Here is a 27,588-nt window from a genome sequence, read left to right on the forward strand (position 1 = left end):
TACACGAATTTCTGTACAAAGGGGTGGTGGTGTACCTTGATGATGTTTTAATTTATTCGGATACTAAGGAAGAACATATTCAAATGGTACAAAAGGTCCTGGCCACCTTGATGAAGAATAAACTGCCCATCAAGTTGTCCAAATGTGAATTCCATAAAACCGAACTCACTTACCTCGGGTATTGCATCTCCCAAGAGGGTTTAAAAATGGATCCAGCCAAAATACAAGCGATCCAAGACTGGCAAACACCCACCACCCGTAAAGAACTGCAATCCTTCCTGGGTTTTGCCAACTTCTATAGAGACTTCATAGCAAATTTCGCCCAAATCACACTCCCCTTAACAGAATTGCTGAAAACAAAAGATAAAGGGGACCAAGCTAAAAAACCCTCCTCCAAACTGCAATGGACCCCCGATTGCCAAACTGCCTTCGAATGCCTAAAAAAGCAATTTGTAACGGAACCCGTCCTCTCCCACCCCAACGAACAATCCCCTTTCGTAGTACAAGTCGACGCCAGCGATACGGCGATAGGGGGGGTTTTACTACAGAAGGGGGAGGATGGAAAATTGCGGCCTTGTGCATTCTTGTCTAGGAAATTTTCGGAGGCGGAAAGGAATTGGAATGTGTGGGAGAAGGAGGCTTTTGCAGTAAAAGCAGCCCTTAGTAACTGGAGACATTGGCTGGAGGGGGCGCGATACCCTTTCGAGGTTTGGACAGATCATAAAAATCTAGAGGCCCTCCGAAGCCCACGCAGACTGAATGCCAAGCAATTGCGATGGGCGGAATTCTTTTCCAAATTCAACTTCACTCTAAATTATCTCCCGGGCAAAACTAACTTTTTGGCGGACGCCCTATCGCGCATGCCCCAACATAAGAGCAAACGGGAGGAGACTGTCGACACGGTCTTCTCGCCTACGCAACTTGGGGGCGTGGTAACTACTCGCAGTCGTGCCAAGCCACCCCTCCCGGCCAACCAGGAGTGGAAATCGAAACTTAAAACTGAAGTGGAGAAGGAGGGGGATAAAGCTCCGCGAAACAAACTGACCCAATCCCCACACGGGGATTGGCTAGCTGGGAGCAAATTTTATGTCCCAGACAGCCTCAGGCTGGAGGTCTTGCAGCGCTGTCATGATGCTCCCACTGCCGGTCATTATGGGTATCTGAAAACTTTGCACCTAATCCAAAGGCAATTCTGGTGGCCGGGCATGCGCAAAGACATTTCCCAATATGTTAGTTCCTGCCCCGTTTGCCTCAGCGCCAAAACCAGGAAAGGAAAACCTCCGGGTCTCCTGCAACCATTGGAAACGCCAAACAGACCCTGGGAAATAATATCTATGGACTTTATCACTGATCTACCCATTTCCAAAGGACATAATTGTATTTTAGTTGTGGTAGATCTGTTCTCCAAACAAGCTCATTTTATCCCCTGTACTGCTATACCCTCCGCTCGGAAACTAGCGGATTTGTTTTTAAAACACATCGTAAAATTACATTCTTTTCCGTCCAAGGTGATTTCGGATCGCGGCGGACAGTTCGTTGCCAACTTCTGGCGGGAGCTTTTGAAAATGTTGAATATTGAGCAAGGTATCAGCTCAAGCCACCACCCACAAACCGACGGACAATCCGAAAAAACAAACCAGATACTAGAACAGTTCCTTCGTTGCTACATTAATTTTCAACAAGATAATTGGGTGGACCTTCTCCCTCTAGCCGAATTCTCATATAACAACAGTGTACACGCATCAACGGGAGAGGCCCCTTTCAAAATTGTCTATGGAACCCACTTTAATCCATTCCCGTTGGACGCTCCCCCTCTCCACTCCTCCAAATTACCAGATGTGTCTTCATGGTGGGGGGAGGCAGCGCATCAATGGACTCTTATTAAGAAACACCTTGAAAAAGCCAAACTGGATTACAAAAAATACGCTGATCGCCATCGTGTGGCCGAATGGGAATTACAACCTGGAGATCATGTGTATATTTCCACAAAGAACCTGAAACTATCTCAGACAAGCCGCAAACTCGCTCTGAAGTTCCTGGGACCTTTTCCTGTGCGCAAGATAATAAATAAAGTGACTGTTGCTGTAACTTTACCCAAGAACCTGCGCCATGTGCATGATACGTTCCATGTCAGTCTTTTAAAGAGGGCTCCCACCGACAACAAATGGCACCTCAAAGCTCCACCCATTCCAACTTTAATTGACGACCAAATACACTATGAGGTACAACAAATTTTGGACTCTAAACTCAAACGAAATCAGCTTTTTTACCTCATTAGATGGAAGGACTTTGATTCTGGCTATGACGAATGGGTGAACTCTGCACATGTTCATGCTCCTAGATTAACCAGAGCTTTTCATACTCGCTACCCATATAAACCAGGGGGGGATCTGTTTTAAGGGGGGCAGAATGTCAGGTCCAGTGTATACCTAAACTGTACTGACTCCATTTTCTAATGCTTCTAGTGTCTAAGTGCTTTCTCCCCAGGTGCACCAGTTCCCAGGCAGCATTCCCACCGGAGGAGACTGTTTTGTCTAACACCGTTCCACCAAGCATTGGCCTTGAAGGAGAGCAGCTTCCCAGGACTGAGAGATGTTGTTTTGAGAACTGTGGGGGGGAGGCTAATCCAGATGGGTATTGTTACTCTGTACCTTATGCTTGCTCTTCATTGGTAACAATGATCATGTACCATCCTGAGTCTCCTATTCAGGACAGTGGACTATAATGGACCTTTTCTGCAGTAAAGTTTCCTTTTCCAAACAATGGACTTGTGTTTGCTTCTAAAGGGAACCCTGTAGTGAGAGCCTTATTTAGCCACAGTCTGACACGAGCTACACCGGTCTCATTCCTTTCGGCTCGTTTCAGAAATGGTCCTTCGTCAGGCCACAGTTATCCTACAATTCATATTACAAAATATCAATATCAGTCCATTTAGGAGCATCCCGATAGTTTCATTTCTCCAGCCATACTTACTACTTCGTCAGGCGAATTCGTATAGAGAATCAACTATCAATCAATATCAGATGCTGAAATCAGCTGCCATATGAGGTGGACGGGGCACGCATATCATCAGTTAAATACAAAAGCTCAAGGCTAATTACCAATTAACACCAAATTATTTCATTTAAAGGAACTTGACTAACAAATACATTGCACTTTTCCATTTCTATATTCAATTTTCACACACAAACCTAACATAAATTGTACATCAATTTATATTTAAGGAACTTGACTAATAAATACATTGCACTTTTCCCAAATCCATTTCTATATTCAATTACCACACACAAAACCAATATAGATTGTACATCAGGATGGCTCTAAGATCAGTGGAAGGATAGGGGCAGCCGCCCAGCCAATTACACCACCAAACCACACAAAGTCACTACATTTAAAGAGATATATCTAATAAATACATTGCACTTTCCCTATTGCACTCTTATATTCAATTTACACAACCGTTAATAATGTGACTCAAAAAGAATTTAATACCAGTAGAGTAAAGAGGAGCAAAACAGAAAACCGTAATTAATTCCAACCAGAGGGAAGAAAATTTTGTGGGGGATATCTTCCAAAACCAATCCCCAATTTAAAGAAACACCGAGTAGTCAATATCATTATTCAAACCCTCTGGTAGCATAGTGTGTAATTTAAAAATCCACCTGATCTCAGCCTGTAGGAGAAGGCGTTTATTAAAACCAGGTCTCTTTACCACCTCCAAGACTGAGTATCTAAAGGTTCTATCACTTCCGTGTTTGTTCCAAAGATGTTGATAGAGGGGCGTGTCTTCACTATGATTTTTGACCCTCGATATATGTTCTTGCATGCGTAAACGCACTGGGCGGGTGGTACAGCCCACGTATGACAAGGGACAACTACATTGTAAGAGATACACTACATTATTAGTGTTGCATGTGGAGAAGTCCCTGGGTATTATAGGGTACCGTAGATTTGGGAATTTCATCTTCCTAAGGTCTAAGCAGAGGGCACACACACTACAATGACCGCATGGAAAGTGTCCGGGCGGTAGATTATTTTGTTTAATTGGACTCATAAGATCCGAGTGCACTAGGAGGTCCTTTAAGCTCTTGGTTCGACGGTATCCTATTTTGGGCAGAGCCGCACAGCCTGGAATATCTAAAAGGACACGCCAATATTTTCTGATGATTCCCACTATTGGCTCGGCCAGGGGGGATTGATCAATGGCCCAGGTGATGCCCGTTCTCTCTGTGTCACGTTGTCTATAGGATAGCAGTTGTGAGCGGGGCGAGCGATCTGCTCTCTGTTTGGCCCGGGAGATCACCCAAGCTGGGTATCCCCGCGCCTTAAAATCATTTGCCATCCTGCTAGCTTCTTCCTGATAGTGACATTGGAAGGAAGCGTTCCTTTTGATACGCAGGAATTGCCCTACCGGGATATTCTTTTTAAGAACCGTTCGGTGGTTCTTAAAGACCACTTTAAAGACCTCTTAAAGACCACCACATCCAATGTCCTTTCTATTACTGTCCTGGCCTCACAATGGGGAATTGAAGTGTAAAGTGACTGAACATCTAATGTTAACAGGTAAGCCTCTGATGGAACTTCCATATCCTCTACTAATTTAATGAAGTCAGTGGTGTCCTTTATGAAGGACTTTACTGTCGTCACAAAGGGTTGTAAGAAACTATCTCTGCGTGTAACTCGATCTTGGAACCGCTGGTGATCTATTTAGATAGTTTCTTACATTGAACATGCGGCCCACCCTTTTCCCCCCGACTAGTTTTCTTTTGGATCTTTTGGACCTCATCACAGAAAAGAACTACTTTAGATTTGAGAACCAATATTTTTATCAAATTAAAGGGGTCGCGATGGGGTGCCCCGCGGCCCCAAGTATTGCAATTTTGTTTATGGCGTTTTTGGAAAACAAATATCTGCCTGTGGCTTTGGAGCTGTGAGAAAAAGACACCATCGCGAGATCTGCTGTGGGAAGACGGGAGACAGGAAGTGCGTAATAACAATAGAGTGGCTGGAGAGAAGCGGCCCTTGCTGGAGGGCAGGAAGTAGGGAATCGCCATTTTTGAAAGGGGAAGGGTCGCGGCTTCAGCGGAAGAGGAAGTAGGCCATCTTGGATTACAAAATCATAGAGAAACCATAGAGAAAAGACGCCCGACATTTTGGACTCTTTAAAACTTAATTTCTATAAGAAGACCGGGACATTTAAAATAGAAAAACGTTAAATTTTACGCCACGGAGTTAAGGAAGAGAGTGGATTCGTGGGAGCGAGCTAAAGCAAGCCCCACGATGTCAAAAAAAGAGTGGCAATCGGCAATAGAAAACCTGGATAAAAACCTGGACAAAAAACTTTTAGATATGATTAAAGAACTTAAGGACACGAAATTGGAGCTGATAAAAGAGGTTAAAGAGGTTACACAGACAGTAAAATCGGAGCTGTCAGAAGTGAAAAAAGGTATGGAAACAATACGAAGTGAATTACAAGGAACGCAGCAGAGAGTTAAAACAGTAGAAGACGCGATGGAGAATTTAGCAGACACGCAAAAAACAGAGATGAGATTGGTGAAGGGGAGAATGTCAGTTGCAGAAACTAAACATATGGAGAAGCAGCTACGTTTTCGTGGCTTGCCAGAAGTGGAAGGAAAGTCAGCGCAAGAACAGATGACTGAGGTGTTGGCTGAGTACCTGGGGAAGGAGGAGGAGGAAGTTGTGGCTATCCTAGATGTGGCATACCGTGTGAATTCGAGAATAGCAACCCAGAGGAAACTACCAAGAGATGTGATTGTGCAGTTTACAACACGAAATATGAAAGAGAGGATTGTGACAAAACAGTTTCAAGATCCATTGGAGATTGATGGCAAGACGATTATTATAATGAAGGAACTGCCCAGATCAGTGTTACTGGACCGGAAAAAATATAAAGTGCTAATTCAGATTTTGAAGGACATGAAAATCAGGTACAGATGGGAGTTACCGGAAGGAGTGTCCTTTGAGTTTGGAGGGGCCAATAAACGCATCAGATCTGAGCGAGAGATGGAGCGATTTATTAAGGACAATGAAAAAGACTTACCAACAAGATCATGAGTATGGAGTGTAAAGTATTATCTTGGAATGTAAATGGACTAAACTCACCGAATAAGAGGAAAAATACTTTTCACTGGCTACTAAAACAAAAATGTGACATTGTTTGTTTGCAAGAGACCCATATCAGAAAGCAGGATGTAAAATATTTAAAATCTGGAAAATTGGGCAAAGAATATGTAGCGGCCTCCAACAAGAAAAAAAGAGGAGTGGTGTTGTACATAAAAGAGGAGCTACAGCCAAAATTTGTTATGAGAGATGTGGAAGCTAGATTTGTAGCAGTGGAATGTATTTGGAATTTAAAGAGAGTGTTGGTAGTCGGACTTTATGCACCTAACGGTGCAAAAGAAAGCTTCTTTGAGGATTTAAGGAAGCATTTAGACGATCTTGCATACGACCAGATAATTCTTGCTGGAGACTTCAATGGAGTGACAGACTTGGAACTAGACAAAAAGACTACAACGGCACAAAAGAAAAGAGGACTATTACCAAAGCTTTTTTTTGAGTTGATTCAACAAGAGACTCTTGAAGATGTATGGAGGAGAGAATATCCTAAAAGCAGACAGTTTACTTTTTATTCTGCAAGGCATTCTACATTATCAAGAATTGATATGATCTGGGCCTCAAAAGACTTAGCATTATGGACTAAGGAGGTAGAAATAATGCCTATGGTAGGCTCAGATCACAACCCAATTATGTGGAAATTTGGAAAAAAGAGAAAAAGGAAAGCATGGAGAATAAATGAGGACTTGTTACAGGAAAGAGAGAATATGGAAATACTGAGAAGAGAGACAAAGTTTTTTATACAATACAACGTGAATAAAGAAGTACCAACCAATAAAGTTTGGGATGCTTACAAGGTGGTTGTAAGGGGCATACTAATGGACTTAAATGGTAGAGCAAGAAAGAAGAAAGAGGAGAAAAGACAAGAGATTGAGGAGAAAATAAAAGCCAAAGAAACACAGCTAAAAAAGAGACCAGGGAAAAAGAAGGTATACCAGGAAATTAAAATACTTCAAGAACAGCTAACAGCAATGAGCAATAAAGAATTGGAGTGGAATCTCAAAAGACTGAATCAAAAAGCGTTTGAGGGTGCTAATAAACCTGGGAAGTACCTGGCATGGCAATTGAAGAAGAAAAGGGAAAAGAAGATAATAAATAAAATTTGCGAAGATAACAAAACGTATTTGGAGCAGGCTACCATTAGTAGAGCCTTTTATAAATTTTACGCTAAGCTGTATAATAAAAAAGAAGTAAACAAAGAATCAATAGCGTCATATTTGGAGAAAACCAAACTTCCAGAAATCTCGGAAGCTTGGAGAAATAAGTTGAATAGTGAAGTAACTGACGAGGAAATAAGTAAGGCAATACAATCTGCAAATCTAGGAAAGGCGCCAGGGCCAGATGGACTTACGGCTAAATTCTATAAGACAATGGCTAATGAACTGGCACCATTCCTAAAAGAGGTGATGAATGGGGTTTTAAGGGATCAAAGGATTCCAGAAACTTGGAGTGAAGCGAATATATCATTGATCCCAAAAGAGGGCCAAGACCTGACTAATGTGAAAAATTATAGACCTATATCGCTACTCAACAATGACTACAAAATTTTTGCGAAGATATTGGCGGAGAGATTGAAGGGGTGGCTCTCGGAAGTCATAGAGGAGGAACAAGCAGGCTTTTTGCCAGACAGACAAATAAGAGACAACTTAAGGACAGTGATCAATGCTATTGAATATTATGACAAGCGTTGTGACAAAGAGGTTGGTTTCTTCTTTGTTGACGCTGAAAAAGCGTTTGACAATTTAAACTGGGACTTTATGTTTGCCACTATGGAAAAGCTACAATTGGGAGAAAGATTCATCAGAGCAATTAAGGAAATTTATAGAGACCAGACTGCAGCAATTGTGGTGAATGATGAATTGACCAAGAAATTGACGATAAGTAAAGGAACAAGACAAGGTTGCCCGTTATCTCCATTGTTGTTCATTTTAGTATTGGAGATTCTGATGATACAAATACGTCAAGATGATGAAATTCGTGGAATAAAAATAAAGGACTATTCATACAAGGTCAGAGCATTTGCGGATGACATAATGTTAATTGTAGAGGACCCATTGGAGAACATGCCAAGAGTGATAGATAAGATCAAGGAGTTTGGAGACTTGGCAGGTTTCTTCATTAACAAAAAGAAGTCAAAGATATTATGCAAAAATATGACTAAGCAGAAACAACAATTGTTAATGGAAACAACGGATTGTGAAGTAACAAGTAAAGTGAAATATTTGGGAGTCGAATTAACTGCAAAGAACATAGATCTATTCAAAAACAATTATGAAAAACTATGGACTCAGATAGAGAGAGACTTGATTAAATGGAATAGATTGAATTTGTCATGGTTGGGTAGGATTGCAGCAGTTAAGATGAATGTGTTACCAAGAGTAATGTTTTTGCTACAGACAATACCAATCATCAGAGACTCCAAACAATTTGAAAAATGGCAGAGGAAAATATCAGATTTTGTTTGGGCAGGCAAGAAGCCTCGAGTGAAAGTGAAAGTTTTACAAGATGCAAAGGAAAGAGGCGGAATGCAACTGCCCAATCTGAGACTTTATCATGATGCAATCTGCCTAGTTTGGTTGAAAGAATGGATGACATTAAAGAACAAGAAACTATTAGCCCTAGAGGGATATAAAAAAATATTTGGATGGCACGCATATTTATGGCATGACAAAGTAAAGGTCAACTCGATGTTCCTGCATCACTTTGTTCGGAGAAGTCTATACATAATCTGGAAGAAGTACAGAATTTATCTACAAGAAGGAACCCCTTTGTGGGTGGTTCCATATGAGGTGATAGACCCGAGAGCTGTTGATAATGAACAACAATGTTTAACGTATAAAGAAATAACTAAAACTGAAGCATCCAAACTTAGAATAAAGACACAAGAGGAACTATCACCTAACTACGATTGGTTCCAGTATAGACAGATCAGAGACTTATATAATTCGGACTCTGTAAAGGGAGGTATACGAATAGAGAATTCGGAACTAGAGCAGACCCTTCTTAAAGAAGATAAGAAAAGAATATCCAAGGTATACCAAGTACTGTTGAAGTGGTATACCGAGGATGAGATAGTTAAAACACAAATGGTGAAATGGGCTATAAACTTTAATAAAGAAATAACAATGGAGGCATGGGAATACTTGTGGAAAACTACAATGAAGACAACGACATGTATTAATATCAAAGAGAACATTCATAAAATGATCTATCGTTGGTACATGACACCAAAGAAGATTGCGCTAGGGAATTTGAATACTTCTAATAAATGCTGGAAATGTAAGAAGCATGAGGGCTCCCTCTATCATATGTGGTGGTCGTGTGAGGTAGCCAGGCAGTACTGGGGGGAAATAATAAGAGAAATGAGTGAAATTTTACAATTTCAAATTAATAAGAACCCAGAACTCCTGCTACTGAACTTGGGAATGGAGGGAATTCCAGCCCAACACAGGACGTTGATATTTTATATGACAGCAGCAGCTAGACTTTTGTATGCGCAAAAATGGAAAGTACAAGAAGTGCCAACTATTGAAGATTGGACTTACAAATTGCTGTATATGGCTGAAATGGACAAGATGACAAGAAAATTGAGAGATCTGGACTCAGGGCAGTTCAACACAGACTGGGAGAAGCTGAAACAATACCTGGAGAAGAAATGGGAGGTGGGAGGAAAACTGTGGCAGTTTGAGAACTACTGAAGTATTGAAGTAGAGGGGGGAGACTTTACCGGGGGGAGAAGAGATAAATGTGAATTAATAAGCAGTCAGATTAATAGATTGACATATATATAGATATATATAGGTTAACAAACAGAACATAGAGAAAATAATTAATTATAAGGACTAAATATAAGGAGCGATTAACTAACAATATTTTCTTTTTTTTCTGACAAGTTTTGTACCAAACTGAATGTCTGAAGATATAGATGGGTCAAATTGATTGACTACGTGAGGAGAGATATATAGAACTATTATAAAAAGATAGAATGAGTAATATATATAGAGAATAAGTCAAATTGTTTGATATAAACGAATGTATGATCTATATGGTTTATGATATATAGAAATACCTGAAATTGAAAAATTGGGATAAATTGTTTATCTAAGATAGAAACAAAGGCTTACAGTTTGGGCATATAATGTTAAAAATAGTTAAGGATGTACTGCTTAGAATAATGGAGAATATATATTTGTTTTAGATAGAGGAAGCTAATAAAAGTAAGGGAAAGGGGACAAAGGGTTGGAAAGCTGTTGGAAGTCAATAAAAAGGGGGGGGAAAGGGAGGGGGTTAGAGATGAAAAAATTGGGGAAAATTGAATGTAAATGTGGAAATAATGGATTCTAACCCAATAAAAATTTTTCAAAAAAAAAAAAAAAAAAAGGAAAACAAATATCTGTATGACCCTGAAATTAATCCATTTTTGGAACAGATAATCTGCATAAAGAGATACATAGATGATATTTTTTGCATAATGCGCACTCCTTTAGCAGTGGAGAGTTTTGTGGAATGGCTGAATAACTTAGATGGAAATATACGATTTACACACCAGGGCAGTGGGGACAGCATCCCTTTCTTGGATGTGGTGGTCTTTAAGAGGTCAGCCACGTCATTAGGGGTGAGGCCCTTTAGGAAACCTACAGACAGGGCAGCCTATCTACAGTACAATTCCTACCACCGAACGGTTCTTAAAAAGAATATCCCGGTAGGGCAATTCCTGCGTATCAAAAGGAACGCTTCCTTCCAATGTCACTATCAGGAAGAAGCTAGCAGGATGGCAAATGATTTTAAGGCGCGGGGATACCCAGCTTGGGTGATCTCCCGGGCCAAACAGAGAGCAGATCGCTCGCCCCGCTCACAACTGCTATCCTATAGACAACGTGACACAGAGCGAACGGGCATCACCTGGGCCATTGATCAATCCCCCCTGGCCGAGCCAATAGTGGGAATCATCAGAAAATATTGGCGTGTCCTTTTAGATATTCCAGGCTGTGCAGCTCTGCCCAAAATAGGATACCGTCGAACCAAGAGCTTAAAGGACCTCCTAGTGCACTCGGATCTTATGAGTCCAATTAAACAAAATAATCTACCGCCCGGACACTTTCCATGCGGTCATTGTAGTGTGTGTGCCCTCTGCTTAGACCTTAGGAAGATGAAATTCCCGAATCTACGGTACCCTATAATACCCAGGGACTTCTCCACATGCAACACTAATAATGTAGTGTATCTCTTACAATGTAGTTGTCCCTTGTCATACGTGGGCTGTACCACCCGCCCAGTGCGTTTACGCATGCAAGAACATATATCGAGGGTCAAAAATCATAGTGAAGACACGCCCCTCTATCAACATCTTTGGAACAAACACGGAAGTGATAGAACCTTTAGATACTCAGTCTTGGAGGTGGTAAAGAGACCTGGTTTTAATAAACGCCTTCTCCTACAGGCTGAGATCAGGTGGATTTTTAAATTACACACTATGCTACCAGAGGGTTTGAATAATGACATTGACTACTCGGTGTTTCTTTAAATTGGGGATTGGTTTTGGAAGATATCCCCCACAAAATTTTCTTCCCTCTGGTTGGAATTAATTACGGTTTTCTGTTTTGCTCCTCTTTACTCTACTGGTATTAAATTCTTTTTGAGTCACATTATTAACGGTTGTGTAAATTGAATATAAGAGTGCAATAGGGAAAGTGCAATGTATTTATTAGATATATCTCTTTAAATGTAGTGACTTTGTGTGGTTTGGTGGTGTAATTGGCTGGGCGGCTGCCCCTATCCTTCCACTGATCTTAGAGCCATCCTGATGTACAATCTATATTGGTTTTGTGTGTGGTAATTGAATATAGAAATGGATTTGGGAAAAGTGCAATGTATTTATTAGTCAAGTTCCTTAAATATAAATTGATGTACAATTTATGTTAGGTTTGTGTGTGAAAATTGAATATAGAAATGGAAAAGTGCAATGTATTTGTTAGCCAAGTTCCTTTAAATGAAATAATTTGGTGTTAATTGGTAATTAGCCTTGAGCTTTTGTATTTAACTGATGATATGCGTGCCCCGTCCACCTCATATGGCAGCTGATTTCAGCATCTGATATTGATTGATAGTTGATTCTCTATACGAATTCACCTGACGAAGTAGTAAGTATGGCTGGAGAAATGAAACTATCGGGATGCTCCTAAATGGACTGATATTGATATTTTGTAATATGAATTGTAGGATAACTGTGGCCTGACGAAGGACCATTTCTGAAATGAGCCGAAAGGAATGAGACCGGTGTAGCTCGTTGCCACCTGTTTTGCCACCTGTTTTTTGCAACCTTGCAACTCTGGATGCTACCAACCAGCTATATTCTGGACCTTTTTGGCATTGTGTACCTTCGGGCGTCATAAGCAAAGTTTGAGAGAATTCTACTATATTGGAATTAATTCTCTCTCCATGCATGTGTATTGAATTGCTGTAGATAATTGAAAACTCAATGTAGATATATTGATATTTGTAGTGTGGTACAGATAATAATATTGTACTGAGTCACTCCTTGGCATACTTCCTTCCTTTTTTCTTGTTGGTTATCAGTACTTTCGAGGAAGTATATTCTCCCTCTTCACCGGCCTCAACCATACGCCTGGTGGAACATCTCCGTCTTACAGGCCTGCCAAAATGATAGAAGATCCTGACAGGCCCAGGTTTCTTCAGACAGAGAGTTCCACCAGGTTGGGGCCAGGACCAAAAAGGCCCTGGCCTGGGTTGAGGCCAACCGAGCCTCTCTGGGGCCAGGGACCACCAGCAGATGTTTTTCAGCTGATCGGAGCATTCTCCGGGGCACATACGGGGAGAGGCGGTCCCTTAGGTATGCTGGTCCCAGTCTGTTTAGGGCTTTATAGGTCAAAACCAGCACCTTGAACCAAATCTGGAATTCCACGGGGAGCCAGTCGAGCTACTGCAGAATTGGTGTAATGTGTGTCCTATAAGGAACACCCATCAGAACATGTGCAGCGGCATTCTGGACCTGCTGTAGTCTCTGGATCAAACCCAAGGGCAGCCCTGCGTACAGCGAGTTACAGTAGTCCAACCTGGAGGTGACTGTTGCATGGATCACTGCCGTTAGGTCCTGGGCTGAGAGAGAGGGGGCTAGCCGCCTGGCCTGCCGAAGATGGGGGAAAAGCTGCCCAGGCAACCGTCGCAATCTGGGCCTCCATAGATAAGGAGGAATCCAGAATCACGCCCAAACTCCTGACTGATGGTACGGGCACAAGTGGTGGCCCCCTGAAGGACGGGAGATGGATCCCCTCCTCCAACAGCCCATGGCCCAAGTACAGGACCTCCGTCTTGATGGGATTCAACTTCAGTCTGCTCTGTGCCACCCATCCAGACACGGCCTCCAGAGCGCTCAACAGGGCATCGGGCAGAGCCAGGTTGGTCACCCACCCAGCAGATACAACTGGGTGTCATCTGCGTATTGATGACAACCCAGTCCGAAAACCCGCACCAGCTGGGCGAGGGGGCGCATGTAAAGATTGAACAACGGGGAGAGAGTATCGCCCCCTGAGGCACACCACACACCAAAGGCTAGCGTGTGGACAATCTCTCCCCCAGCGCCACCCTCTGTCCCCGACCGTGGAGAAAAGAAACGAGCCACTGCAAGGCCGTCCCTCGAATCCCCACGTACTGCCTTTCAGGACAATTTAATGCCCACTCAGAGCAGTTTACAATGTGTGTTATAATTATCCTCATGATCACTCTGTGAGGTGGGTGGGCCTGAGAGAGCTCTGAAAGAGCTGTGACTGACTCAAGGTCACCCAGCTGGCTTCAAGTGGAGGAGTGGGGGGGGGTCAAACCCGGCTCTCCACATTAGGGTCCTGCTGCTCGTAACCATGACACCAGTCTGGCTCCAGTTGACTTACTGCCTTTTAATTGTAAAAGCCAAATTTAGCTTGTTCATCTTGCTAGAGAAGTTAACAAGCAATATCAAAGGTGTATATCTAGTCTCTTATAATCCTTTTGGGGGCCAGTCACTTTATCTACAGTACAATCACCTCTTAAAGTTATCTTAGTATGTGATTGTCACTTTCTCTATAAAACGTGTCACATGAAAGGTGAATCAGGCTTCTGTTAATGGGTCTTTCAGAGACCAAGGGGATATTGGCGGGGCCGGGGGGTGGGGGGAGATAGGACTTCCAAAAGACTTTCATAGCATTCTTAAAACGTCAGCTGAATACTGATCTGCCTCAGACTTCTTGTATTTAACTAACTTGGAGAAATGTTAGATTTGATTCTTCCTGCATGTGTTTCTTCAGCTGTTATTGGAACAATTACGTTTTATTCACCTTTCAAGTTGTTGCCTAATTAAAAGTTATGTTTTATTTAAATAAAAATCATTAACTCACTAAAAGCTGACTAGTGCATACCCTTAATTAGATGGGAATTAGATGACAGGTTACTGAGAGGTGGGGTGGGAAGCCCGCCCCCCCCCCCCCGGGGCATTCTGCACTTTCATCAGGAAGTTGCCGGCAGGGTTTTCTGCTACCTGCAAGTGAAGAAATCCTCTCAAAATAGACGTGTGGAAATAAGGAGCCCGTCTATTTCAAAGCAGTGCCCTAACCACTAGAGGACATGGTGGCACTGAAATGTCTGTTCTCTCCCACAGCCTAGCAGCCTTCTGACTGAAGTCAGAAGTTTATTTATTCCAAGTGTCTAGTGAAAACCAGGCATCCCAGCCAATAATCACTCAATGTTGCCTTTTAGAATTTTTCTTTAAAATCAATCTATTTTCCAATTATCAAATATACAAGAATCACAAACATACAATCACATATGTCAAAAATATCAAAAGCAGATAAGCATACTTGTCTCTTAAGTCTAAAAGATAAAGTGCAATTTTTAAGAATCTCACCAAAACACGTTAAGAAAAATTAGGTAGTCTCCTGCAGCCCAGCTGTGTGAGCTTCAGGGGTCTGTGGGGTGTGGCCATGTTATATAGGCTGAGTTACGTGAACCCCACAGGACTGTGCAATCGTCCCGGCCAGGCCACCCCCCACCAGGTTTCGTCTCACCACCTCCTATGACCCCCTCGCTTGGCTGCATCGTAGGAGCCCTGCGGAGCCAGAGGCCAGGGCTGCCCCCACTGCCCGCAGTATTGCAGCCGCTGCATGTGCTGCCCACACAGGTCCAGACGTGTGCGTGACAGCCACATCTTCCAGCTGAATCCCTCACGGAGGGATGGGCTGGCTTTGGGTCAGTAGCGCTGGACTGAGCTGGTCATTCTGCAGGGTCATAGCTAGGGTGCCAGGTGCCGCACATGGTGCCAAGCACCCCAAGGCCGTGGCTGGCCTTCCCTGCGAAGCCAGCCCGGAGCCCTCTGGGTTAGGTCCTGTTTGGCTCGAGGAGGGCAACTGTGCTTGATCCTACACTGTGTGGGGGACGTGGCTCCTTTCCCCATCCTTTTTCTACCCTTGCCTGGGCTTGGGGATGCAGTCTCGGTGCTTTTAAGGGGCAGAAGAGGCGGGGCATGGGGGTGGTCCATCTCTGCAGTGGCCTGCCCTGTCGCACAACACTGTGCGTGTGTCTGAGCACCAGCACCCTGCCGGACAGTGACTGGTCACTTCTTCCTCTCCTCTCCATTGTGTGTGTCTCGGCCGCACAGTAGTGAAAGGAGGCGTGCAAACTGTCTACATAAAGCAGTGTATAAAGGAAACATTCAACAAAAGCCACGTGCCACGGCCCATCTCAGGCAATAGTTTTGTGCAAAGAGCCTGAAGGACAGCTCCTGATCTGTTCGGGACAATCGGAGAGAGAACACGCAGAACTGGCTGGATGAGCAGGGTTCATGGCTGTGGATTTTAAAAATGGTTTTCATGTTTTATGGTTTCAGCTTGCGTTATTTGACAAGCTACCTGGAGCAGGTTCTCTGGAGAGGCAGCTTGGACATTTCCTGGATGAATCAAAAAAGCAGTAGCCCCAAGGCTATCGGACAGCATCCCCACCAGCATGGCAGGTCCCTCCCTGCGGAGATTCAGGAGTCAGCTGAAGATGTTTTTATTTAGGACTGCTTCTAAATGAACTTTGTTTTTTTGTTTATCGGCAGGCTCTCATGGCCCTTCCTTATGTGGCCAGGGTAATGCCACTTGGGGGTCAGGAAAGGATTTTCCTCCAGGCCAGGAATCCTGGAGGGTTTTTTGGTGTTCCTCTGGACCTAGAGCAGGGGTCCCGGGGAGATGGAGACCACGACTGTGAATTTCCTGCCTTGTGCAGGAGGTCGGACTAGATGTCCTTGGGACCCCTTCCAGCCAGATGTTTCCATGCTGCAGTGCTCCAGGTGAAGTCCAACGTGTGCCCTCGTTGGTGCGTGGGGCCATGCAGGGTTTGCGAGAGGCCCGGGGCAGCCAAGCAAGCTGGGAAATCTGGGCTGGCCCTGATCCAGCACGGGGGCCGAAGTCCCCAGAACAGTCCGTGCTGGTGTCTCCAGCACAGGTCCTTCTGCCAGCAAACCAGCAGAGTGCCGAAGCGATCTGTGGTGCCCCGAGCGAGGCGCACACAGGCAACGCCCGCAGTGCTTGCACGGGGCCTGCGACGGCCGAAGCGCTTCGGGAGGGCCTCCTCTGGCAGGCGGCTTTGGCGAAGGCCGCAACCCAGGCGCTTTTCCCCGACGCTCCCGAAGCGCCAGGGCCGCCGGCTGCGCTGCCGTCAGCAGCGGGACAGGTCCAAGGAGCTGTTCGGGCTTCTGCCGGCCGCGCTGTCTAGCGGGGCGAGGGCGAGTCGATCGCCACCCCGCCCGCAGCCGCCGGGCTTTGCCGCCCAGCTGCCCCCCGACGGACGGCGACGCGCTCACGGCCGCCCGCCTTCTCTGCTCCGCGGAGCGCGCCCGCCCGCCTTTCCAGCAGGCCGAGGCAAGCAGGGCGCCGGCTCCTGGCTGGGCGGGCGGGCGGGCGGGGGTGTTCCCGAGGCCGGCCTGGGACGCCCCCTTAGGGCAGCCCCCGCCCGGGCCGGCTGGAGGCGGGGTGAGGAGGAGGCGGCGGCGGCCCAGGCCGGCCCGTTAGTCGGCGCAGACGGCGCGAGGGAGGGCGGGCGCGCCGGAGAGGTCAGTGCGAAGGCCTGCGCGGGGAGCGGGAGGGCCGGCCGGCCTGGCCAGGCAGTGGGCCTGGGCCGGCTCCGCTCTGCCCGCCCGTCTGGAGCGCTTTGGCGGGCCGCGCCGCGCCGCGCCGCACCGCGGAGGGGGCCTGGGCACCGAGCTCGCCTGCCAGCGGCCTCCGGGTCGGGCAGTGACCCGGGCTGGCCCCGTCGCTGCGACCAGGCGCCTGGCGGGCGCTGCGGGGTCCGCGGCTGGCCTGGGGCGCACAGGCTGACGGCAGCCGCGGAGCCGCGACGGGCTGCGCGCTCGGGCGGGGGAGAGGGGAGGGGAGGGGAGGGGCGCGGCCGGGAGGGGAGGGCTGGGGAGCGGGCCGGGCCGGCGCGCCTCCTTCCACGTCCCCACCTTGCCCCGCCCGCCGGCCGGCCGGGCGTTGCGCAAAGGGAGCCTTGGGGCGCGGGGGCGGCGGCGCGCGGCTTCCCTTCTGGCGGGTGGCGGGAGCGGAGGAGGGGCGGGGGAGCCGGCTGCGTGGCGGCGGGAAGCCTCGGGCGGGCCCCGTCGGGCTTCCCGCCTGCCGCAGCTGCCCTGGAGAGGGCAGGGACGGCGCTTGCCGGCGGGGGCTGAGCCAGCGCGGTTCGGGGAGGCTCGCGACGGATCGGGGCCCGTGCCGCGAAAGAGGCTGCAGTCGGAAAGCCGCGCAGGACGGCCGAGCCCGGAGGCCCCGAGCCGCCACGCGACGGCCGAAAGAGCGGCTGGACTGCCAGGCGGCGGGTAAGACCCAGGCGAGGCCGGGAGGGAAGCCGGCCAGGAGCCAGTCAGGGCACAGCTGGGTCCAGCCCCGGCCGTGTTGCGGCTGCCGCTTCCCAGCGCCTGGAGGTGAAGGGAACACAAGTCAACAGTAAAAGCAACTCCTGCCAGTAAAACCATCAACAGGCAGATCAGCAATAAAACTATCAGTGAACCCACCAGAGGCTTAAAAAAGCAGAGCGACAGTGTTGTCTAGTGGTTAGAGTGTCGGACTCAGATCTGGGAGGCCTGAGTTCTAATCCCCAGTTTGCCAGGAGGCCTCTCTGGTGATCCTGAGCCATCAGTCTCAGCCTCTCCTCCCTCACAGGATGGTTGTGAGGATAAAATGAAGAAGAGAGCTGCTCAGAGCCCCTTTGAAGGAAGGGTGGCAGAAGAAGGTACGCAATTCCTTCTTATCCACGGTGGCATTAAACAGCCAAATAAGAGTTTTTGCAGCACACACCAGGGAGGCGGCCCTCCGCCGAGCCAGACCGCTCGGGCCACCCAGACTGCTCTTGTCTCCTCTGCTGCCCAGGGGTCAGGCGGAGGAGGGCTTTTCACATCACCTGCCGCATGATGCTGGTGGTTGTACCACTGGGGACCTTTTGCATGCCAAGCAGGTGCTCCAGCACTAGGCCTCGCTCGGTTCCTCCCTGCATGTTTAGAGAACAACTGTCGTACAACAACCCTCAGGCAAGACGCAAGCCATAAAATCAGCAAAGCCATTTGGCCTGGCCCCTAAACAGCAACCAGGGAGGGACCAGGCAAGCCTCATGGGGGGAAGGCACAATAATAATATAGAGGAGCCACCCCCGAAAATGCCCTGCCTCTAGTCCCCACCCATTTCAGCGCTGTGGGTGAGGGCCCAGAGAGCAGCCCTTGAAAGGAGACCGTACTTCGCAGAAAGTCCAGGAAGCGGAGAACCCAACCCCCCCCCCGCCCCCAGGACCAAAGGCAAGGGCAAGTGAGCCCTTTGAACTCCAGGGGGGAGGCCAAGTGGTCACCCCGGGCTTAGGCTCAGCATTCTCCCCACGAGAGGTCCTGATCCAGGCAACCCGGGAGGTGCCTCCTGAACGCAGCCTTGGCCTGCCTTCCCTGAAGCGACTCCCAGGGATAAAATGGGTTGCATCTGCCGTGACTTAGATTCCACCATCAGTGCCGTCCAGCCTCTGGGTGCCTTTGCAGCGCCATCTGGGCCTAGCTTTATGGATGGCGTTCTGTGGGTGAGGCCTGAGGCAGCAGACCAGCTGCTTAGAAGGGTGTGGCCCTCCACGCCGAGACTGGGCCTGTGCCCTTTGTGGCCGTTGGCTTAGCCGAGTGGGTCTGGGTGGCCATAAACGCCTCTCGGGAAGGGTGTAGAGGTGCGCTTGTGAGACCCTTCTGAAGAAGGCATCCCTGGCGGCCCCTGACCGACACATCTCCAGCGTCCCTCTTGGGGGCTCGAGTGGGTGGTGGCTGGGAGCTGCGGTGGGTCTTGGCGTAGCTGGATTATCTAAGCACATTTCAATCTGAATCCAGGCCTGGGTTTGGGGTGGAAATGACCGTGGCCACCTTGACCGATGACTTTGCCAGGAGAGCGAGAGGGGAGAGCATACTGTTGATTCTCCCGGAGCGCTTGGCAGCTTTCGACAACGTTGCGCAGAGCATGTCTCTGGAGAGGCTGGGTGGGTTGGGAGTGGGCAGTATACTGGCTCCAGTGGTCCCACTCTTACTTAGCTGCCTGGCTTCAGAGGGTGGTGCTGGGAGGTTCGTAGCTTGAGCACGCTGCTGGATCCCAGACCAGAGTTGGAGGCCCAGGTCTCCTCTGTGGCGCCGTGGCGCCTTTTATCGTCTTTGGCTATTCTGTGAAAAGTGTGCTCTGGCCACCGAGTCCCACGCTCTGATTATATTCTGGTCAGGTTGCTGTCACGTGCTCTCCATGAGTCCAGGGCCGGCCTGATCCCCTGAGGCACCAGAGCAGAGGGGCGGCTCCCAGCCCTGTCTTCTCCCTGCTGACCTTCATGCAGCGTCAGGGTTGGTTGTGGCAAGCAGCAGCCCCAGCAGGCACCCCCAGCCTTAGGCTACACCTTACTTCCCTGAGGTAGCCATCAGGCTTCCACACCAAGCAGGTCTCAAGTCTGGGCTCATAGCTCCCCAGGGCCCCTTCCCACTTGGCAGGAAGAGCTGCGGCAGAAGGCCTGGGCCTCAGTGGAGTGCCACACTGGTTGCGCACGGTCCCACCTCAGAGCAGGGCAGGGAGAGCGAGGCTTCTTTGCAGGATCCTGGCCGAAGCTCAGCACAGCCTCTGAGCGTCAACACCTGCCAGCAGTGCGGCTGAGCCTGGTTAACTCCCAGCCTGTTTAGGGGGAGGCTTGCTGGGCCAACGGGGGCCCTTTAGGCACAAGCCCTGCTCTCTCGGCTTCCTGTGGCCAGCTCCTGGTCTTTGGCTCCGGGAGGTGCTCCCAAGTCTCATTATCCAGGCCTGGGGCCTTACTTTAGAGGAGACATGACTAGGCCTGCCTGTAGAGGACAGGGTAACAGCAATAACAACATTAACATTCGATTTATATACCGCCCTTCAGTACAACTTAATGCCCACTCAGAGCGGTTTACAAAGTGTGTTATGATTATCCTCACGACAATCGCCCTGTGAAGTGGGTGGAGCTGAGAGAGCTCCAGAGTAGCCCAAAGTCGCCCAGCTGGCTTCAAGCGGAGGAGTGGGGGATCCAGATTAGTTAGCTAGATTAGAGTCCCATTGCTCTTAACCACTACACCAAACTGGCTCTCAGTAACACACCTTGGTTTCCAAAAGGTGTTTGACAAAGTCCCTCATGAAGTTTTGGTGAGCAGCCTGGTTAAATGCAGGCCTGATGGCTGCCTGGAGTCACAGCTGGCTGCAGAACAAGACTCGGAGAACACTCGGCAATGGCCCCTGCCCTGTCTGGAGGAGGCCTCGCACGGGCAGCGCGGCCCCATGTCCTGGACCCCACGCTCTTCAGCGTGTCTATTGGGGCTTGGATGATCGGAATCCTGATCGAGTCTGAAAATGCACAAAGCTGGGCAGGGTAGCTGACATCTCAGGAAGCAGAAATAAAATCTAGAATGGCAGACTGAATCTAATGAAATAAAATTGAAGAGTCGGATGCAAAGGAGCTGCACAAAGAATTAAATGCAGAAAAATAAGACGGGGAGACCTGGCTTGGCTGCAGCACATGTGAAAAGGGATAGCAGTCTATCACAAGCTGAACAAGAGCCAGCAGTATGAAGCAACTGCAAAAAAGGCGAATGTAATACTGGGGTGGATTAATGGAAGAGAGTGTCCCTAGTCCCTGCAAGTTCCACTCTATTCTGGATAATCACAGTTTGTCTAGAGCACCATGAGGCTCAAAACTTTAAGAAAGATGTAGACAAATAGGAATAACTGTAGAGGAAAGCAATGGAGATGGCCAGGAGTCTGGAAAAGTGTCCTGTGAGAAAAGGTTGAAAGGACTGGCCTTGTTTAGCCTGGAGGGGAGACATGATCAGCCTCTTCCAAGACCTGAAGGGCTGTCTTACGGAAGAGGGCAAAGACATGCTCTCTGCTGTCCCAGTATGCAAGACTAGATGGAATGAGCTTCAGAGAGGGGGCGGAGATTTTGACGGCGCATAGGAGAAACTTGCCGGCAGGGAGAACCGTCCCACAATGGGGCTGGTTAACTAGGGCAGTGGTGAGTTCTCCTGGGCAGAGGCTGGCCCCTGCCCAGAATATCCGTGCTTTGGGTTTCCTGCATTCCCTTGGGGAGCGAACTAGACGGCCTGCAAGGCCCCTTCGGGGTCTGTAGCTGCGGAGTGTAGCCGTGCCTCCCCACCCCCATCACGCATAGACAGAGCTTCAAGGAGAAATTCCAGGGCTGGTGACAGATTCTGTGGCATTCTGGGGATTTACGCTCCAGGGGTTTTATTGGAATGCAACCATTTCCGATGTATGGCTTCCATAGAATGGGAAATGAGAGAGCCTCCAGAGAGGCAGGCTGGCTTTCACCCTATTCATTGAAAGAACCAGGCAGACCCGCAGCTGGCTGTGGCACACAGCAACAATGCCACGAGGGATCGAGCCCCGAGACCTGCCCTTCGCCCTCAGGCCTCCTGTCCTGCAAGGTCCCCCTGGGAGAGGAGCTGAGAGGCGCTGGGGCTGGGAGGGGCCCTCGGGAAGTGCCTCCTAATTCTTGCCAACCTCCTGATTCCCCCCCCCCCGTTTCTCCTTTTCCCTCCAGGTCTACGCTGCTGTGGTGATGGGTGGTGTTCGGGGCCGGCGGGAGCTGTTCGGCCTGCTGTGTGGGGTCTGGCTGTGGGTGAGTGCCGCTGAGCCAAGCCCCCCAGCACCCACAGGCCAGAGCCGGGAAGGGTCCCCGCTGCAGTTCCGGCTGGCGGGCTACCCCCGCAAGCACAACGAGGGGCGTATTGAGATCTTTCATAACCAAGAGTGGGGCACCATCTGTGACGACGACTTCACACTGGCCAATGCCCACGTCCTCTGCCGCCACTTGGGCTTTGTTGCTGCCACTGGGTGGACCCACAGTGCGAAATACGGCAAAGGCACAGGTGAGTTCAGCTGAGCTGCTGCTGGGTGGCCCCAGAAAAGTCCCAGCAGAGGCCAGTTGGGTCAGGGCGGAGCATGTCCCCTACTGATGTGGCCTCCATTTCTCCTTCTCTCAGAGCTTCCAGAGTTCAGCCCCAGGGCCTGTGGAAGGTCTGAAAGTCACATGAGGTGTAAATAAAGGAGAATTCCTTCAAGCATGTTCAGAGTGCCTTTCCCTTGACCTCTCAGTGACTGGCTTTCCAGGCAAGAGTGTCTTCCAGGCAGGGTTAGGCCCCCACCCATCTCTGGCTAGACATCAACCCAAGGGCTCCTTTAGCATCCCTACACTGATTTCTTTGGCCCTGACATGTCGTGGCTGGGACCTCACAGGGCGTATCTGGCTGGACAACGTGAACTGTGGCGGCAGTGAGAAGAGTGTTGTGGAGTGCCGTTCGCGGGGCTGGGGCAACAGCGATTGTTCGCACGAAGAAGATGCCGGTGTCATCTGCAAGGACGAGCGCATTGCTGGCTTTGTGGACTCCAACGTGATTGAGGTGGGTCCTGTCAGGGACGTGGGCCGAGGCCTGAGCTGGGGGGAGGTGGGGGAGAGGCTGGTCCCTGCACCGCACCACTTTCCGGGATGCCAAGCCTACCCACAAGCTCCAGCCCCTCTTCTGGGGGTGGGGGGGCTGCCTCAGGCCACAGCAGCCTCTGTGGCTCCTTCCCTGGACAGAGCAGAAGAGCAAAACCAGAGTGCAGGGGGGCACCTTGAAGACTTACAAGGTTCCGTGTTCATTTCTACATGAGCTTTCGTGAGTCATTTCCCCGCCCCCCCCCCATGAGATAGATCCGTGAAGGAGCACGACCCAAGTCCCGTAGCACCTTCACGACCAACTAGATTTCCAGAGTCTGAGCTTTTGAGAGTCAAAGGTCCCTTCGTGAAGGGAACTCAGAAACCTCTCCTGGGAAATCTGGTGGGTGGCGAGTGTGTCGAAGCGCCTCGGTGTAAACGACACCGTGAGACTCTTAAGTGTAAATTCACTGTCCGTCTTCTGTGCAGCCCCACAAGGGACTGCGCCTGCGCAGGCCTGCCGACCGGATTTTTCTTTCTAGCAAACGTCCACTAGGGGGCGCACGTCCGACCCAATGCGCATGTGCGGCCGTTTCCCGCCCGAGCGACATTGGGCGACGTCGCCCCCTTTCCCCTCAGTTTCTTCTTTGCCGCCGACCGGTAAAGACCTAGCTGTCCGCTTTTCTGAGGAAACTTTTTCTAGTGAAGATGTCTGAGAAGTCGCTTTTTAAGCGTTGTTCCACCTGTGCCACGAAGATGACGAGGATGGACGGTCACTCCGTGTGCCTCGAGTGCCTGGGAGAAGGGCACATCGTCGGTAAATGTGAGCACTGCCAACGGTTCACCCCGAAGGCGAGGGCTGAGAGGGCGAATAGGCTGAATGCCCTGTTGTGGAGAAGGGCGATGCGGGCGTCGGGGGCTCCGGGTACCCCGGGGGGACCTCCACCGGCTGGTGGGACGGTTGACACCCCCCCTGAGACGGAATCTGTCCGAAGGGCCGCTTCCACTTCGCGTTCCCGCTCACCGGATTGCCGCCAAGCCCAACACCCGACCCCGGATCCGAAGGAGGCTGCGAGTTCCGCGTCGGGTCGCAAGCATTCCATGACCCCGGATCCGAAGGAGGCTGCGAGTTCCGCGTCGGGTCGCAAGCGCTCCACTCCGCAGTCGGATCCGACTCGGAAGCGGCACCGTTCCAGGTCCCCGTCGAGGTCGGAACCGACCGCCACATCGACTCCGAAGGTGCCGAGGACTTCATCGGATCCGAACATCCCGGCTGGGTCGGTTCCCAAACCGTCGGATCCGACTCCGACTCCGACGGCGTCGACTCCGAAGCCCACTGAATCGGCTCGCGCTGGTCTGGGTTCGAGGACGAGCTCTCGATCGGAACCGAAGGCTTCGGATCCGTTTCCCAAGTCACCAACCCCGGTTGACCGGAACCGAAGCTCCGATCCGACTTCAGCCTACAAGGGCGAAAAGAAGTCGAAAAAGAAATCTAAACACCAACAGTCGACGTCGGTCCAGACGGAGGAGGTCCTCTGGGAGAAGCCCTCGACCCTGTCACCGCACCTGTCCTCTCCGCTGCACCACTCCACTGATGACGGTGGTGGTCTGCCCGACGCTCCACCTAGGGCTGCCGAGACGTGGCATGCCGATGACTATATGGGAAGGGAGGACCGGCCTTATTGCCTTCCTCGGAGTGGCTATGATAGAGAGGGCTCCCTGTATGCCAGTTCTCCTTCGTTTGGCAGGGAGTATTGGGGTGACGCTCACAGTGAGTTCTCCCACTATGATTCCCCCAGGCATGTCTCGCCTTATCACCGTGTGGAACCTTCTCAGGGCCCGAGTCCCAGCCCACCGTCTGACCCGTCGCCAGATGACATCATCATTGGGACTGGTCGTGTGTCGCCCTCGGAGGACTTCAGGCTCTATTCTGAGCAGATGGTCAGAATGGCCCGTTCTCTCGACATCGAGATATCTGCTGTGGATCCTAAGCCAAAGGACAAGATTTTACAATATGTCCAGTCCGGGAATCCTCCGACTATTGCTTTCCCATTCACCGAGGGCCTGGTAGAGATCGTTCACGACATCTGCGAGAAGCCGGCCTCTGTGTATCCAACATCCCGCAAAATGGAGGCCCTGTACAAGACACGGGATGACGGTTGTGCATACCTCTTTGCACACCCACCTCCTTCTTCCCTCATTACGGAGGAAATGCAGACCCGTCAACGCCAGGGGTCTTATGTGGTGCCCATTGACAAGGAAAGCAGGAAGCTCGATTCATTGGGCAAGAAATTGTACTCCTCTGCTGCCTTGACGCTGAAGATCTCCAACTATTCAGCCATCATGGGAGCATATCAAATTTTCCTTTGGAACCGCATGGCGGCCTTTATGGAAAAGCTCCCTGCGGACCAGAGGGTGTTGGCAAAGGTGGTTCTTGATGAAGCCTTGCGCCTTTCTCATCAACAGATAAATGCTGGCCGTGACACCGTTGACACCTCTGCCAGAACATTGGCCTCTTCCATCGTCCTCCGCAGGCATTCGTGGCTCCGCACGACTGCTCTACCCTTCGAGACGCGGAATAAGGTGGAGAATCTGCCCTTTGAGGGTCCATCCTTGTTCTCATCCAAGACGGATGACTACCTCTCCCAAAAACGCAAAGATCGGCTGACAGCCCGTTCCTACGGCATCCTCCCAGCCAGACCATCTACCGAAAATCGGTTCCAGTATCGCCCTTCACAGGGCTATCGTGGTCGGCAACAGCGATACCAGCCGTATCCCCGTTATGGGTCCTACAGGCAATTCCAGCCGCCTGCAAGTTCCTTTCAGCGCCGGAGGCCTAGCTACCGCCCTCGTCGCGGTCAACAAGCCCACGATGCCAAAGAGTCAGCAACTCAGCCAAAGCAGTTCTGACTAGAATTCGAACAGTCTGTTGTGTTTGGAAACAGATTGGTTCAGTTTGCCTCTGCATGGGCAGAAATTACATCTGATAGTTGGGTTCTTAATATCGTTAAAGTTGGCTATAAAATTCAGTTTGATGTTTACCCAGTGTTGTCTCTTCCTGACCGCTCAATGCAATCCTCTTCTCTTAACTTACAGGCTGAGGTTGTAGCATTGCTAGATAAGGGGGCTGTGCGGGAGGTGCTCCCTCAGGACCCCCCTTTAGGCTTTTACTCCAGGATGTTCCTGGTAGACAAGAAGGATGGAGGGGTACGACCCATCTTAGACCTACGGGAACTGAATAAATTCGTTCTCGTCAAGAGGTTCAGGATGCTTACCTTGAACACGGTCCTCCAGTTAATGCCCGAGGACATGTGGTTCGCTGTCCTGGACCTCAGGGATGCATATTTTCATATTGCCATCCATCCTAATCATTGGAAGTACCTTAGGTTTCTATGTAACAATAAGGCCTACCATTACCGAGTGCTTCCCTTTGGTCTCTCAACAGCCCCACGAGTTTTTTCTAAGTGTATGGCTGTTGTAGTGGCTTATTTGAGGGAACAGGGTTGTACCATCTATCCCTATCTTGACGATTAGCTTCTAGCAGCTCCCTCTGCTGATGCACTCCTGGCCCAGATTCGTACAGTGATGCTCACCTGCTCCCGGTTAGGGCTTTTGGTTAATTTGCGAAAGTCTAACCTTACCCCGTCCAAGAGAATACTGTTTATCGGTATGGAATTGGATGGTGGTGTAAACAGAGGTTTTCTCCCCCGGGAGCGTGCATTAAGAATTGGCAGGATGGTGAACCTTTTTTCCAAGTGCAGGTTCCAATCCGTGACAGCGATCCAGAGGCTGCTGGGCCTAATGGCCTCTTCTACAGCAGTCACCCCTATGGCCCGGTTGCACATGCGACCTCTCCAGCTGTGGTTCCTGTCGGTTCATGATTTTGAACACGAGTCCCAGAATAAGCGGTATTCCATCCCCAGAGGGATTATCCGGGCCTTACGATGGTGGCTCGATGAGACTAACCTCCTTGGGGGTGTTGCGTTTGGGTCCATCCAAACCGAGATCACAATCTCCACTGATGCCTCCACGGTAGGATGGGGAGCCCAGTGTGGTGCCCTGAGGGCACATGGGGTTTGGTCAGAGCAGGAAAGGAAAGATCATATTAACCTGCTAGAATTGAGAGCGGTCCGTTATGCCCTTATCGCTTTCGCAGACACGCTGCAGCAGAAAGCAGTTCAGGTGCTCACAGACAATTGCACCACGATGTTCTACCTGAACAAGCAAGGGGGCACTACATCCAAGGCCCTCTGCGACGAGGCCGTTTGGATCTGGAACTGGGCCGTGGACAGAGGCGTGTTCATTCAGGCGGTCCATATTCCTGGCACCACCAATGTCATCGCGGACACGCTGAGTCGGATGCGATTCGACAGCTACGAATGGACCGTAGCAGACAGTTACCTGAACGCCATCTTTTTGGACTGGGGGTTCCCAGACGTAGACCTCTTTGCGGTAGAGGCCAACAAGAAGGCCCCGCTATTCTGCTCCAGAGGA

At 49.6% G+C, this 27,588-nt stretch overlaps 1 protein-coding gene across 6 annotated transcripts in view; it reads left to right on the plus strand.

The window, feature by feature from the left end:
* Positions 1-17,138: 17,138 nt before the first annotated feature.
* The window catches only part of LOXL3 (lysyl oxidase like 3), a 35,312-nt gene continuing 24,862 nt past the window's right edge, over positions 17,139-27,588 (plus strand). The window contains exons 1-3 of one of the 6 annotated variants that reach the window (XM_054989786.1): positions 17,139-17,212; positions 22,219-22,546; positions 22,914-23,077. In XM_054989786.1, coding sequence (XP_054845761.1) covers positions 22,237-22,546; positions 22,914-23,077 — 474 coding nt within the window. In that variant the 5' untranslated portion in view covers positions 17,139-17,212; positions 22,219-22,236. Of the gene's footprint in view, positions 17,213-17,829; positions 17,972-22,218; positions 22,547-22,913; positions 23,078-27,588 lie in introns of those variants that run through there. The other 5 variants (XM_054989785.1, XM_054989791.1, XM_054989788.1 and 2 more) reach the window with 5 other exon arrangements.

This window comes from Eublepharis macularius, chromosome 10, assembly GCF_028583425.1.
Source record: "Eublepharis macularius isolate TG4126 chromosome 10, MPM_Emac_v1.0, whole genome shotgun sequence".
Classification (NCBI taxonomy): domain Eukaryota; kingdom Metazoa; phylum Chordata; class Lepidosauria; order Squamata; family Eublepharidae; genus Eublepharis; species Eublepharis macularius.